The sequence below is a fragment of the Polypterus senegalus genome, chromosome 8 (genome assembly GCF_016835505.1).
Source record: "Polypterus senegalus isolate Bchr_013 chromosome 8, ASM1683550v1, whole genome shotgun sequence".
Taxonomy (NCBI): domain Eukaryota; kingdom Metazoa; phylum Chordata; class Cladistia; order Polypteriformes; family Polypteridae; genus Polypterus; species Polypterus senegalus.
The window spans coordinates 45,518,274-45,534,420 of record NC_053161.1 but is presented as its reverse complement, the minus strand read 5'-3'; the positions used below and the strand labels follow the sequence as shown (position 1 = coordinate 45,534,420).

The 16,147-nt window shown below is 40.1% G+C and overlaps 1 protein-coding gene across 2 annotated transcripts in view; it reads left to right on the top strand.

Annotated features, from left to right (window-relative positions):
• The window catches only part of LOC120533933 (acyl-coenzyme A thioesterase 5-like), a 50,194-nt gene that overhangs the window by 11,726 nt on the left and 22,321 nt on the right, over nt 1–16,147 (top strand). For both annotated transcript variants that reach the window (XM_039761061.1, XM_039761062.1), the window contains exon 3: nt 253–352. In XM_039761061.1, coding sequence (XP_039616995.1) covers nt 253–352 — 100 coding nt within the window. The remainder of the gene's footprint in view (nt 1–252; nt 353–16,147) is intronic.

Below are 16,147 nucleotides of genomic sequence, written 5' to 3'. Positions count from 1 at the left end.
AACAATAGAATAGGATAAAAATAGGCCCTATAGAGAGCCTGAATGATTTTAAAGACTGTAGACAAGCCTTGCAAATATAGCAGGAAGGCCAGATTGGGTTATCAGAAAAGCAATAAAGGATGATAGTAGATGGGACAAAGCAGACCCTACACAGGCTGAAAGGAGATACTCTTGCACTCTGCCTGAAAGCTTGAAAACTGATGGTTGAATTAAATTTTAGTTAAAAAATGTATATTTTGATTTTCTTTAAAGTGGTTGAAGATGAGTGTTTTGGAGGCACATACAATGGTAGAGAGCCAACAGGACTAATCTGGAGTTTGAAACCTGTACCTGGAAGCAGACCAGCACTAAGGTGACATTTTATAATTTTATACTATCTAACTCTTTAGCTATGCTGTGGGATATATAAACACATTGTTCTTTAGGTTCAAATTGTGTATTGTCAGTCTTTTCCTGTACTTTTATCGAGTTCAGCAGCAATGTGTGAAAGACAAGAAGCAGCCTTAGATATTATACCTACCCTTTCTAGGGCACACGAATAGTCTTGCACATTTGAACACATACAGTATAATGGCTTATGTTCATATAGCCTTTTGTCTTTGGGAGGTTAATGTATTTAATGAAGCCGGTTAGTCCCTTTAGACAAACCAGATGCCCTAGTAGTCTACAATAAGTGAATTAAACTCCTGAATATTTTATCTGCTCAAACCATTACAATCCCCTTTCAATGCCACCCCCTGTGGATTGAAAATAAGTTGTGCATAAATGCAGTGAACTTAATCAGTATTCACACTGATTAAATAATTCTTATGATTTCTCTCTTCTTGCATGAAGAAGTAAATTCCTCATGAAATATGTTATTCTTATAGCCAATTCAAGCAGGAGTAAATATGTTGATTAAAATGTTTGTAACAATGAGTCATATTCAAAAGTAATAGTTATAAAAAAATGCAATTACATGTGTTAGTATACTACATTAAAAAATCTTTTTAAAAAACATCACTCTACAATGAGTTAAAATTTGAGCACAAATTGGCTTGTGGTGGCTCAATAGCTTTCATACATAGTAGATTGCAATTCAAGTTGTGTGAAAATGTCGTTGATTGATGAGTGTTAGTGCTGGAGCATCTGGAAACCAATTGTTCAATTTTCTGCATACCATTTTTGAAAGCAGGCCAAATACAGTATTATCCAAATAATTAGCAATTGAAAAATAACTATTAATACAAAATGACCGAATCAAGCATAAAATTTGCATCAATATTACCCCATTAAAAAAACAAATCTAACTGAAATAAGTTGGCCATCTAGCTATTTATATTAGTTAAAATTTGTGAAAATTATATGAATAAATAAGAACTTAGAAAGTAACTGCTTTATTATATAAGGGTAATAAAAAAAGTTACAATAATCTTAAAGTTTTTAATCTCATCTGAAGATGCATGGAAGCAAAAACGGCCCTTTGGATACAGATAAACCGTAACACGTGCTCAGTCTGTTGTGTGATGTACTGGTTGGTAATCAGCACCAAGCAAACTGTAATCCTGCTCCGCCCTTCCTGTTACTGACCATCGTGGCTGGATCTTCTGTCAGCAGATCGCCTGCAGTTCCATTTCCATGAGTATCTCTAGGATGTACAGGGACCAGGGTCTTAGCCCTCTGTGTGATTGTCGCATGGTGTTACACATTGATAAAAATCTGAAGAACGCGACTTGTACATGTATCAAAAATTAAAGAGCAGAGATCTGCCCCCCGTGGTGTTTTGAGCAAGTAATGTGTTTATAATAAATAAATTGACCAGGGGCTATTTTGTATATAATAGACACTGAAGAGATCAGAGGGCTGGGCGTCAATGGTCAGGGGCTTAAGCCCTGAAGACCTCCCAAAGCTACTCTCCCTTTCTACACCAAATCTATTTTTTATTAGTTATGGCAGCTGCATCTTTCCTGTGTAATTAATTAGTTCAATATGAACTATTAATGTGACTCAAAGCCAATGTTGTTAGCATTTTGAATAAAGTGTTTTACACATGCAACACAAAACAATAATAATAAAAAGAAATCAAAAAACTAACCACGAATTACTATTTTTTTAATCAAATCTATTTAGTAGCATTATTGTTAGAACCACTGAGATACGCACTAAAATTTCTTCAATTAACATTTAAAAATACACTGTTTTAACTAGAGATGTAGGGCTGCTTGTTTTCTGTATGAGAGTTGCAAATCAAAGTGATCCTTCACAAGGTGCATACATGCCTAAAGCTACCTGTTGATCTGAGTAAAATGCTGTTTTTCAGTCACTGAACTTTATAAGCACAGAATCTAGTTGATGATTAAACACAGTTCATCAGTGCACTTGGAAAGGAGCATTATGTACAATGGATTATTGACTTACATTGCAGCACTGCAAAATGAGTCAAATGTAATATATAATACATATGTAAAACATATATACTGTATATATGCAGTATATATATATATATATATATATATATATATATATATATATATATATTTTTTTTTAATAATAATTTGATCCACCTAAACTGGTATTTATACGTCATACTATCCCAGAAATAACTGGATGCCTGGTTACACTAAATAAGAAGCTAAAGTGTAATTATGCAAAAAGAACTAATAATGAATGCATACTTTAAAATATTTCTGAATGATAAAAACTTGCAGAAAGTTTTCCTGAAATCAAAGATAATTCATTGAACTGAACAGGAAATATAGCTGTATCTGTTGTGATCCCCGGACGGGACGCCCAGGAGGACGAGACGAGGGCTTGTGCCTCCTCCAGACCGCGAGGGGGTGTCCGTCCTGGTTATGTTGGGGGCCTCAGGTAAAGGGCTTGGAAGCCCAGCCCTGTAGGGACCCGTGGCCACTGCCAGGTGGCGCCCCGATGCTGGTATATCCCGTGTGGTCCCCAGCCAGGGCTGGAGCCCGGCCAGGATGCCAGGGAGGACCAGAGGAGGGCTTGTGCCTCCTCCAGACCGAGAGGGGGCGTCCGTCCTGGTTATGCTGGAGGCCTCGGGTAGAGGGCTTGGAAGCCCAGCCCTGTAGGGACCCGTGGCCACCGCCAGGCGGCACCCCAGTGCCTGATTATCCCGGGAGCCCGGCACTTCCGCCACACCAGGAAGTGCCGGGGGGAAGACGACAGGGGACACCCGGACGGCTTCCGGGTGCGCAGCCGGCACTTCCGCCACATGGGGGTGTGTCCGCGGGAGATTGCCGGGAAGCAGTCATTAGCGGAAGTCGGGTGGAAGAGGACGGAGCTGGAGTGAGGACTGGAGGCGGCCAGGAGGAAAAGAGGCACAGGACTGTGTGGCCTGGACATTGGGGGAATCGGTGAGAAGGCACTGGGGTTTGTGAGTGCACTAATTGTAAATATTGTACAAATAAACGTGTGTTGGGTGGAACTATGTTGTCCGTCTGTGTGTGTCCGGGCCAGCGTTCACACTGTACATACAGTATTAAATAAATAATCCATAATAAAAGTTATAGTGAATTACAGCAGCATAGTAGAATTTACTCTACCTTTATTATCCCCAAGAACACTTTGTACCTGACTGGTAAACATGTCGCTTTTAATAACCAGGTACACTATATACTGTTTATAACACCATACAAAATACTATAGAAAAATATGAAGTGAACACAAAAAACATGTCACCAGCTGAACTTCTAGGAAAATACCTAGAATAAATTAGAAAGAGGATAAAAAGAGTAAATAAAAAAACTAATTCTGTGAATACAGTCTTTCACCTGTTTGATTTGGCTCTTACTCAAAATCATCTGAGATTGGAAAATATTTGGTTATTGTCGTCTGTGTTCTGCCAATTTCTGTTTGTTTAGCTTTTTTAAATATGGATGATTAATTTTTGCTATTGCCTGGTTTCTTTAAAACCCTTTGGATTTAACTTACAACATTGCAACCGTACATAATGTTATTAACTCTTTCAGGGCTAATGTCGACTTTTGCCAAAAGGAGGAGTTAACGATGGTAATCGACTGTCAACTGTGACAAAAGCCACCATTATGTTTTAGTTGGACTCTCATTGCTAGAAGGAAAGTTAGATTCATTGGTTTCACCAAGATTTCCTGCGCTCACGTGAGTAGCAAGGCGCAAACAATGGCAAAAATGGAACTGACATCTGGCGAGAGATCAAAGCAAAATACTCCGTGGACGACGTTTTGCCTATTATTATCTCCGAACTGGACTATGACTTGTCGGAATCAGAATTTGATACAAGTGATTGAAAACGAATGTGAGGTTCCAGCTTCAGCTGATTGGTCCCCAAGCTAATTGTTGTACTGACAATGTTCGCCAGGGAGGACTGCCACTTAACAATGATAAGAGGTAGAAACCAGATTGCAATGCACTTCAACCGTGTCCCAGCTATGCAAAGACACCCTAGCCGCAAGCCTGCTGCACCTTCTTGGCAAACTGGCAGCCACAGCATGCAGCATCACACATTTTATATTGATTTCTGTGTGAAGCCATTGCTTGGAAAAAATATTCAACCCTCAAAGAGTTAAAATCTGGACAACCTCTGACATTTGTCCTTCTTTCTGTTTTAATTTATTTTTCCTAACCTCTAAACCAAATTTCTTCTGCATCCAACCTATGTCAAACATATATTTCGAAATATACACAGATTTAAATTCCCTGCAAAGTACTGGCTGTTGCCTGTTTCTTGTAGGAACTAAAGTTAGAATAATGGTTTATTTGCTGGGGCCTTAGGTAAAGATCACATGTACTTTGGCTTCAGCTGAGAATCTGAAACTGACATGCTTGAACTGGTTTATCTTGAAGAAAAACACATGGATCCTTTTTGGGTGTAAGTTAGTAATGGTTTTAGCAACAATATTACATTCCTAAATTATTTTAAGGCAGGGGTGAGCAGACTACAGCCCTCAGACAGAATCTGACCAATGGCACAGGGGCAAGGGATATGCTAGTTTCTTGTTGAAATATTTAATAATCCACCTCTCGTCTGGAGTTTTTTTTTTTTCTGTATTCCCTGGCCATCGGACCTTACTTTTATTCTATGTAATTTAGTGTTCCCAAATTCTATTTTCTTATTTATTTTGTCTTTTTTCTCTTTCTTCATTGTGTAAAGCATTTTGAGCTACATCATATGTATGAAAATGTGCTATATAAAAAAATGTTGTTGTCATCAGGTGTTCTTAACAAGATGATGCTGCAGTTGGCTGATGTTAAGCATACTCGTAATTCGTTGCCAATGCAGTGTCATCCAAAAAAAATAAATAAATAGATAAACCATGGTTTTACCATATGAATAGGAACAGTCTGTACCACTGAAGTGTTTATACTTTAAGCTGATTGCTTGCCTTTGCCATGCATGTGTGTTTTTAAAGGATATGAGTTTGCACTTGGTTGGCATTTGGGACTGTGCACAAATCAATAAAAAGAGTGCCGTTTATATACAGTATGTGAAAGAAGAATTTTAGAAGTTTTCTGGTAACTGATCAAAGAAAATGGATTATTTAGTGAGATAAGGATTAAAATGCATTTTTTGATGGCAACAACTATCCCAATTTTCTTGAGGAAATTTGTGTGCTTGTTAGATGCTTTACCACTGAGTCAGAGAAGATTGACAGGTATGGTTTTCCACGTGAGTTCATTTCAACTTTGATACAGCACTGTTAATTTAGGTCTAAAAATCACTTGGAGCCTCATGTATAAACGATGGGTACAAACAAAAATGTTGCATACTCCCATTTCCACGCTCAAATCGCAATGTATAAAACCTAAAAATGGCATAAAGCCAAGTACATTTTCACGCTAGCTCATATCCTGGCGTACGCAAGTTCTCTGCTCGGTTTTGCAAACTGGCGGCACCCAGCGCCAAAGCAGTGCTTTTGTTCAAGTGTGGTTTCCCTTTCTTTTTTAGATCCATATCCCTGACACGGCTTTATCATATATCACTGAAATTAACTGCATATTGTTTATTAGTTTAAGGTATCTGATTGTAATTAACCTGGTCCACTGAATGGCCAAACCATTTCAAATACCATACCTACTTTAGCATTGTTACTCTCACTGCACCTTCTTCTTCTTCTTTCAGCTGCTCCCATTTGGGGTTGCCACAGCGGTTAAACTTTTTCCATATTACTCTCACTGCACCACTCGGAGTATTTATATCGCAGTATCTGAGTGTGAATCACAGCTATACAGCAGCTGATTGGAAACAGAATTATCGGTATACAGCATCAAGCACATGCTGCCCCAGCCATGCACACTGCCCATGGAACTGCTCCCAAAAGGCAAACGCTTCAGAGCCTTTCCTGTGCTGACCTCGCGGTTCAGAAACAGTTTCATCCCAAGAACTATAAACACAATCAAACAGTCCATCAAGTGCTCCTTGTGGAACTGCTTATACTTATAAGTACAATTACCTCACTGTAAACTTGCGATACAGTTATAATATTGGAAAAACTGCGCCACTTTATAAAGAGCGTATTTACATATGATGATATCATTTTTAAGAAGAAATGCAGCAAAATATGTTTATTACATTATACAGATAAAATGTTAACATCCTTTAAATAATCTGTATTTTTAATAATTAAACATCTGAGAACAAGGTGTCGCAGCACTAGCTGTATTCTTGCTGGGGCTGGTGCGACACTGGAAGAATAGATGGATAGAATAAAAAAGTTTTGAAGAATCGGAGTTCTAAGCTTACACATGGCTTAACTTTATTACTGAGCTGATTGTATGTCGATTGGAAAAGGAAGGGCAGGAATTGGGGGTAAATACGTTTGAAAGAGATAGTACTGCTGCAATAAATTATTTCATCGAAGGTTGCACATGCCACAGGAACAATCTCTGGATGGGGCGCGAGTTCATCACTATCACTGCGCCACTGTGTTTCCATGTTTAATACATGCTTTAATTGATATGATATAAATACTGAAATGATATCAGGTATACATCTCAGTATTTAAATTATTCAGAGAACTGTAATATCACACATGTAATGGATTCTGTCTCCTGTCAAAGGAAGAGAAAGCCCGTTTAAGAACCACGTAATGATTCACACACATAGAAGAACACATACAAAACAAAGCATTTAACATGCTGCTTTAGTTATGATGGGATGTGAGAAACTGGTAAATTAAACAATTTTAAGATGAAGTTTATGATGTTCTACTTTAAGGACAAAATAAACAATGCTGTTAAAGTGGAAATTTCGAGATTAAAGTTGACATTTTGAGCTTTTGTCCCACTGTGTTTTTGTTTTCTATGTACCCTAATGAGCTTTCATATGACACTCAGATGGTGGGCTACAACTCGCCTTTTCACGGGGACTTTGATATCTGACAACTTCTTTTTTATTTAGGCACTTTGCGGCTTTGTGAATTTGAGTTTTCGAGTTTCTCCGACACTCTATGTTACTCAATCAACTTCCTTTTGTTGTTTATGCCACTGTCATGGTCATATCCAAAGTGAACCCACGGCCAAGCAGGTAGTTCCAACTGAGGGAATCTCAACTTCCCTTACTCTCTAAGGAAATATCAGTGAACAGCACAGGAATCAGAGGAGCACTGTCCTTCCAAGGAATCTGCTTCAATTTAAATTGTGGATGTGTTGCACAAAAACAGCGGACCTCCTCATTTATTCCAGGCCAAAAAAATCTGAGTTTAATCTGCTCTAATGTCTTCTTGGCATTGAAATGAGCACCTAGGAGGTGGGCATGTGCCAATTTTCAGACCTGACATCTGTAGGTGCTGGGAACTAGCAGTTGTCTCCTCATCTCACCATCATGTTCTACTACAAGATATAATAAATCAGTATTTAATACAAAGCGAGGACCCGGCAGCATAGGACATGAGACATGTATTGGCTGTCAACCAGAACAGCCACAATTTAGGCAGGCTTTAGCGAATCATTATTTCACTGCTCCTTTTTAAAGGTCACTGAAGTTTGCTGAAACTGTAAAATGTAAATTAGAGAAAGGATTAGTGGTGACCTCAGTAGGCAAGTCGACAGGCTGTGATGGCTTGACTTCTGTCTCCCTAGAGGCATCAGCATGAGTCGATGCTACGCTGCCAACATTCTCCTGATTAAACACACCCTTTTGTGTAATTGGTTGGGAAAGTGTGAAGGCAGCTTGAGACAGATTTTTCCAGTTTATAATTATGCCCAGTGTTTTTTCTAGAGTGGAGTTTTAGGTTGGGCTGTGCATAACATCCACCCTGATCATATGAATTACTTCTGGTAGGTGATTATACTAGAGGTGGACCTGCACCAGTGAGTTTCTCCATGAATGCAGGTCAGACTGGTCATCCCTGTTTCCCACTGTCATAGGATCATGAAAAGACAAGCAACATTGGAAATGTTACTGCCGAAATCTATCATTGCTATCCCTTTGTTAAGGGAAGGGACAAGGGATGGAGGGTGAAACAACACCTCTCTGCTCACTCCCAGCTACAATTCATTTGCTCACTGAAGTGAGGACATGATGATGTGGTTTGGCCCTCCTCCTCACACCCAAAACATTGGGGAAGAGGTGTGAAGTTTTCCTTGGGTCCAAATGGTGGTTCCATCTTACGACAGATAGGCTTAGGCATGGCAATGTGTTTTGTCTACGGCTGATGGTGATCATCAGAATATTTTGAGCGCTCAATTTGCAAGGCCGCTTGGTGTCGTTCAGGGGCTGCTATGAGGCTGTCCATAGTCTGAATGTTAAGTTGCCTGACCAACTCACGACGAATTTGAAAAAGGTTTTTATGAGGAAGTCACAAGCTTCAGTCTCTATGACTCTTTTGGTGCCATAGTTCCTTGGTTTGGCAGTATGTTTGCCCATTCCGCTTGCTCCCAGTGATAATGGATAGCAGTATGCATAGTTGTCACAATACTTGGGGACATGCTCATCTTGTAAATCATTGTCATCTTGCAGACTATACCACTGTATATAAGGACAAGACAAAAGTCAAACATTTGGTCCATTTTATATTCAACTGCACTTAGAGTGTTATGTTTTCATAATTATTTAATGTAACTATATAAAACATATATAAAATATATGTGACACTATCATTTACTAATTCAAGTGTTATTTGATAGGGTTGGGTATCCGGCTGGAAGATAAGTTAACTTTGCCTTATTTCTGGCTGTTTAATAATTAATGAAGTGTTTGAAATAGTTCACAAGCAGTCAGGTAAAGAACACATAATACCAACTGTTTAAATCTACTTAATCATTACAAAAAGTAAAATATTTGAGACATTTTCAGATTATTCTGATTATTTTGGAATAGATCAGGGAATGCAAGTGTGTTACATTAAAATGTTTGAAGTTTTTGGGATCAGTTCTTGACTTAGAATCCCTGCCTAATACATATGAGAGTGGAATTTGCATTGATTTTTCAGTAATTAAATTGAGTTTTTCAGGAACTATGTCTTTGTTCTCATAGTGTTAAATTTATCTTAGTATGGGAGAGTGAGAGTTTGTGAGAATGTGCCTGGTAATAAATTGAAACGCTCTGTAAATGGCAACAGAGATATACACAACATTCAGCTGAGATTGTAAAGGATATGTGAATACATTTTAAAAAGTATTCTCGTTTACACATTCCCATCTCAATGTTTTATTTTGTAGTTTTCTTTGCCTAAAATCAGGTGCAATGAAACTATTGAAAAAAGATACCAAATATAATTTCTCACTTCAGCAGAGGAAGACTTGCATTTTCTATAAGATGCATGTTCCTACATTATCAAATAAAGCAAAAACCTTTTCTTTAATTATGATTAGAAACCCATATTGCTTCTCTATAGCTGGAAACAATTCAATGAAATCAAAAGATAACAGTGTTTGTTTTCTAAAACTTACTAGGAATAATGAAAGGAATGGACAGACAAAACAATTTAGGACCTCAATCTAGGTCTTGCTAAAATGTGTTTAACCATTCTGTAAGAGATAATCTTAGAAAGTTAATGTTTAAACTTAAATTAATATAGTGTTTGCTTGACTCCTGTAGAAGAATAACTATTAGAATATGGTTTAGTCTTTTACCCTCTGCAAGTTAATATGAGATGGAACGTTCTTGCTATATCTACACTACAGTGTGTTAATTGAGTCAGTTGTTGTTTAGAAAAGGTGCCAGTGCTAGCAGGAACTGAAAGACCCTTTACTGTATGAAAATGGGATAGACATACAGTTTTCTGACCGTTTAGAAATGGTTCAACTGTAGGAAAACTTAAGGAATGAAACAAGATATATAAGCTTTAAGCAGAACTTTTCTTAAACAAAAACTTTTCTTTTTTTTGCTGCATCATTTTTTCTCTATTTTCTGTATTAAATATTTATTTAATAAGTACTTATTTTTACTTATTATTTATCCTTTATTTTGTTTGTGGAATCATTTCAACATGTCAAGCTTAGCCTGAATCCCATTAATTATATTGCAGCTGCAGAACTTTGGTAATTTTGGGTAAACACAGCTACACAATCCTTTGAGCATAAAGACAACAACAACAACATTAAGTTATATAGCATGTTTTCATGAAAATGATAGCTCAAAGTGCTTTACAAGATAAAGAAAGTAAAAAGAAAAAATATAAAAGTCTTTTCTCCCATCCCCCACATAAAGCCAGGTTAGCTTAATATATGGTCTTGGGGGGGTTGCAGTTGTTAAGGTGTACTATTTCCACCCATTGGTCTGAGATATGGCTGTTTGGAATTGGCTTGTCTCAGAGGCCTTTAAGTACCATGATATCCTATTGGCTGTAGGGAGTTGGACAGAAAACCTATAAATTTGCTTCCTCAACAACATTTTCTCTCTCTAACCAATATATGATGAAGAAGCATCTCTCTTGCTAACCTGTGATGATGTAGAAATATCTTTCTCTTGCTAACAACTGAAGAAGACCATCACACCATGAACTGAAGACAACACAATCAAGAGCACAGCTTCAGCCATTTTGAACAGACATGTGGCTGAAAGCTGAGCACCAATGATGCCTTAACTAGAGACATTTTAAATAACTACAAGTCTGTGTGCCACCTGAATTATACATCACCATTATATCAGGTTGTATGGTTGTCAATATTCAAATGTACTTTGCATTTTGTTATTATTTATGAATATTATCAATAATACATTATTTTATGTGTAACTTAACTCCTGCTTGTCTTTTTACTACATCTAATTGCATGAGGTTATAGATATAGAAGGGAAGGTGGGGATAAGTTATATACAATAATACCTTATAAACAGTGGTAAGTCTGTGAGATTAGGCATTCTAAGGCTACATAATAGTAATACAATAGGGGAAAGTAGAGCAATATATATATATTACTCTACCAAGATAAAACAGAGTACAGGCAGCATTTTACAAAACATAGATTCAGCTTTGTTATTGGCATGTTCATATCCTTGGCTGAACAGACAACTTCTGAAACATGTTGTGATTATTTAATCAGAGCACAACTGTTTACCATTAATTTGAGTTTTAGTAGTAATGCATGCAAGTCCATCAATTTAAATTTTATTTATTTACTAGCAACATACCTGCGCTTCGCAGTGGAGAAGTAGTGTGTTAAAGAAGTTATGAAAAAGAAAAGGAAACATTTTAAAAATAACGTAACATGATTGTCAATGTAATTGTTTTGTCACTGTTATAAGTTTTGCTGCCATATATATATATATATATACACACACACACACAGACAGACACACATATAAACATATATATTGTGAACGCTGGCCCGGACGCAGACAGACAGACATCTTAGGTTCACCCAACACACCCTTTATTTACAATATTTACAAGAATTTACTTCATGTGCACCCCCAGTGCCTCCAGCTCTGATCCCCCAAAGTCCAGGCCACACAGTCCTTCGTGCCTCTCTCTTGGCCGCCTCCAGTCCTCTCTCCAGCTCTGTCCACTTCCTCCCGACTTCCGCTCTCGACTGAAGGGAGACGGCCCCTTAAATAGGAACCTGGATGGGCTCCAGCTGCTTCCCGGCACTCCTCCGCAGACACGCCCCAGTGTGGCGGAAGTGCCAGCTGCGCACCCGGAAGCCCTCCGGGTGTCCCCTGTCTTCTTCCCCCCAGCACTTCCTGGTGTGGCGGAAGTGCTAGGCTCCAAGGTTGTTCAGGCACCGTGGTGCCGCCTGGTGGTGGCCACGGTTCCCTACAGGGCTGGGCTTCCAAGCTCTTTACCCGTGGCCCCCAACATAACCAGGGCAATCGCCCCCTCGTGGTCTGGAGGAGGTACAAGCCACACAATATACATATACATATATACAAATATCTACATATACACATTGTGGTATAGCGGGTCCGCGGCTTACAAAAAAAGTCAGGTTTTTTTTATCCTCCGTATAGCCATGTCGTTCTCCGTGGGCACGATTGCACAACCGCGGGGAGTTAATGGGGTGATTGGAGCGAGTCGCACCTGCACGCGAGGGTGCGGTCGTTTTTGTTTGCCTCATTGGCTTCCTGCGGTGTGTAATTAAGACGCTGTGCCCATGGAGGCAGAGGTGTGTATATATAAATGAAGGTACACCAGAAGGGGGTGGGGGAAATCGTAGAAAAAGATAAGAGAAATCGGAGATGAGAAATCGTAGAAAAAGATAAGAGAAATCGGAGAAAAAGATAAGAGAAATCGGAGAGGAAGAGAGAAAGGCGAAAGGTTGATGGAGAGAGAAAAGCAGATGCAGTAAGAGGTCGTAAAACAGCAGTCAGGTGGTGACGATCCGGCCACCTGGAAGGTGGAAACGCCATGTGCTGGGGTCCCGCGAAGGAGTGTTATTCTGTTGCGCTCTAAGGGCTAGTTCGCCCCACTGAATGAACCAGTGAGTGGGGTGAGCAGGAGAGGTGCTGTCCCGCAGGATCTGAGGAGCGACTGCGGGTGCGCGAAGGATCGAGGGTGGAGAGTTGACCTCGGCAGTCTGGCAGTGACTTCCTGATGGAGGCCAAGACGGAGGTTAACTGAAGGAGCTCGTGGTTTTTGGTCTCCGCTGGCCGCGAGTAATAGAGAGGCGGGGAGAAAGAGACAGAGGTGGGCTGGAGAGTAAACGGAGAGAAAGACACTGCGTTTTAAGTGCTGCATATATTAACCTTGCATTTTAAAGGATTTATTAATTTTTGAATTTAACCCCACTGGACAATGGATTTTATGGGTTTATTTATTGAACTTTGACTCTGCACTTTTGCACTTTTTGTTTTCGATTGTTTTAAATAAAAGCACTTTATGGAATATCCCCTGGCCATGAGAGATTTGTCCCTATGTGTCAGCTCATCTCGGTGACATTATCGACGGTGGTGGGTTCAAGGGCTCCTGAACAGCCATAGGAGCATGGAGTCGAACCCGCATCGTCAGATTTTGGTGGCAGCGGTGGGATGAGCTGGCAGTGGGGACCGAAGAAGAGACAGAAATGAGCCAGAGGGATTGATACCAGATTTAATGAAGAACCCACAGACCCAAGCCGGAGGAGGACATTTTTAAAGGACTGAGCTTTTATAATTGACATTTATTTATTGTTTGCTTTTATGGTCTTTTTAAAAGTTCTTATTCTTTTAAATGTCCTGGTTTTACAAACGGAGTTTGGGTTGGTTTTATAATGGGATTGTTTTTAGTGCTTTTGTTTGTTTTAGTGCAGTAGTAGAGTGGCCGAGCTGCGGACCTGGACCGCCAGTTGCACTGGGTTGGGAAGATGTGGAGCCTACCCGAGCAACTGGGGCTTTAAGAGGGGAGGTATGTGGTATAGCGGGTCCGCGGCTTACAAAAAAAGTCAGGTTTTTTTTATCCTCCGTATAGCCATGTCGTTCTCCGTGGGCGCGATTGCACAACCATGGGGAGTTAATGGGATGATTGGAGCGAGTCGCATCTGCATGTGAGGGTGCGGCCGTTCTTGTTTGCCTCATTGGCTTCCTGCAGTGTGTAATTAAGACGCTGTGCCCATGGAGGCAGAGGTGTGTATATATAAATGAAGGTACACCAGAAGGGGGTGGGGGAAATCGTAGAAAAAGATAAGAGAAATCGGAGATGAGAAATCGTAGAAAAAGATAAGAGAAATTGGAGAAAAAGATAAGAGAAATCGGAGAGGAAGAGAGAAAGGCGAAAGGTTGATGGAGAGAGAAAAGCGGAAAAGAGGTCGTAAAACAGCAGTCAGGTGGTGACGATCCGGCCACCTGGAAGGTGGAAACGCCATGTGCTGGGGTCCCGCGAAGGAGTGTTATTCTGTTGCGCTCTAGGGGCTAGTTCGCCCCATTGAATGAACCAGTGAGTGGGGTGAGCAGGAGAGGTGTCGTCCCGAAGGATCTGAGGAGCGACTGCGGGTGCGCGAAGGATCGAGGGCGGAGAGTTGACCTCGACAGTCTGGCAGTGACTTCCTGATGGAGGCCAAGACAGAGGTTAACTGAAGGAGCTCGTGGTTGTTGGTCTCTGCTGGCTGCGAGTAATGGAGAGCCGGGGAGAAAGAGACAGAGGTGGGCTGGAGAGTAAACGGAGAGAAAGATACTGCGTTTTAAGTGCTGCATATATTAACCTTGCGTTTTAAAGGATTTATTAATTGTTGATTTTAACCCCACTGGACAATGGATTTTATGGATTTATTTATTGAACTTTGACTCTGCACTTATTTTTTTTCGATTGTTTTAAATAAAAGCACTTTATGGAATATCCCCTGGCCATGAGAGATTTGTCCCTATGTGTCAGCTCATCTCGGTGACATTATCGACGGTGGTGGGTTCAAGGGCTCCTGAACAGCCATAGGAGCATGGAGTCGAACCCGCATCGTCACACACATATCTACATATACACATGTATACATATATATATATATACATATCAACATATATATATACACATACATATACACACATACATACACACACACACACATGTACATATATACATATACTGTACACATACATAAATACACATAAACATACATATATATTTATATATACACACATACACACATACATACACACATATATATATACTAGCAAAATACAGCGGAGAAGTAGTGTGTTAAAGAAGTTATGAAAAAGAAAAGGAAACATTTTAAAAATAACATAACATTATTGTCAATGTCATTGTTTTGTCACTGTTATGAGTGTTGCTGTCATATATATATATATATATACATAGCAAAATACCCGCGCTTCCCAGCGGCAAAGTACTGCATTAAAACTTTTATTAAGAAGAAAATTAAACCTTTTTAAACTGAGGGAAAATATACCAATAATTATTAGTTAAGGATCTCTTTGTATACCATGTTGTCAGTTCAGCCCTCCGGTTGTAACATGACCAAGCTGTGTGCTGAGCTTACTCTTGAGCATGCAACGTACAGTTGGCCATGTGAACAGTAATCTTGTTTCAAATCTCACAGCTTGGATTGCTGCTGTCATAATCGGTTTGAGTTTCATGGTTTGTTTCAATTACGACAGTATTTGTAGGACTGGTGTTGAAGAGACATTCGGCATCTGTCAAGAGTTGTAAGTATACAACCGGTTTCATCGATAACTTCACATCCAGCTTTTAAGAGTTTAAACATTCATAAACATCAAAGTGTCCACTACTGAAATCGTCACCTGTCAATCTAAGATGTTTAAGAGGCATTGGCAGTTGTCGAAAGGTGTTGTCAGGGATGCCAGGGGCAACGACTCGGCCGGGACTCCGTGAGGGACTGGAAGAGGGTCAAGGCCCACCCTGGATCATGTGGGGGCCACCTTCCTGGTTGCTCTGGGGGCCACGGGTTGAGGGAATAGAAGCCCCACCCTGTAGGGGCCCGTGGTCACTGCCAGGAGGTGCCCCAATGCCTTGGGGGAAGAATTAAGAGGACACCCGGGGAACTGCCAGGAGAGCAGTCAACACTTCCGCCACACGTAGGCGTGGCCAACAGGGGTGTGTCAGAAGCACCTGGAACTCATCCGGGGAGTGTATAAAAGGGGCCGTCTCCCTTCATTCGAGGCTAGAGTCGGGTGGAAGAGGACGAGGCAAGAGAGGTGTGCGGCCTGAAAAAAGGCATTGTGAGGCCAGGACTATGTGTTGGGGTTTGTTTGTGTCTGAGTGACACTGGACTTTTGTAAACATTGTAAATAAACACTTGACGAAGTTGCTTCCGCAAGACCACGTTAGCTGTGGAGCTCAGCTTG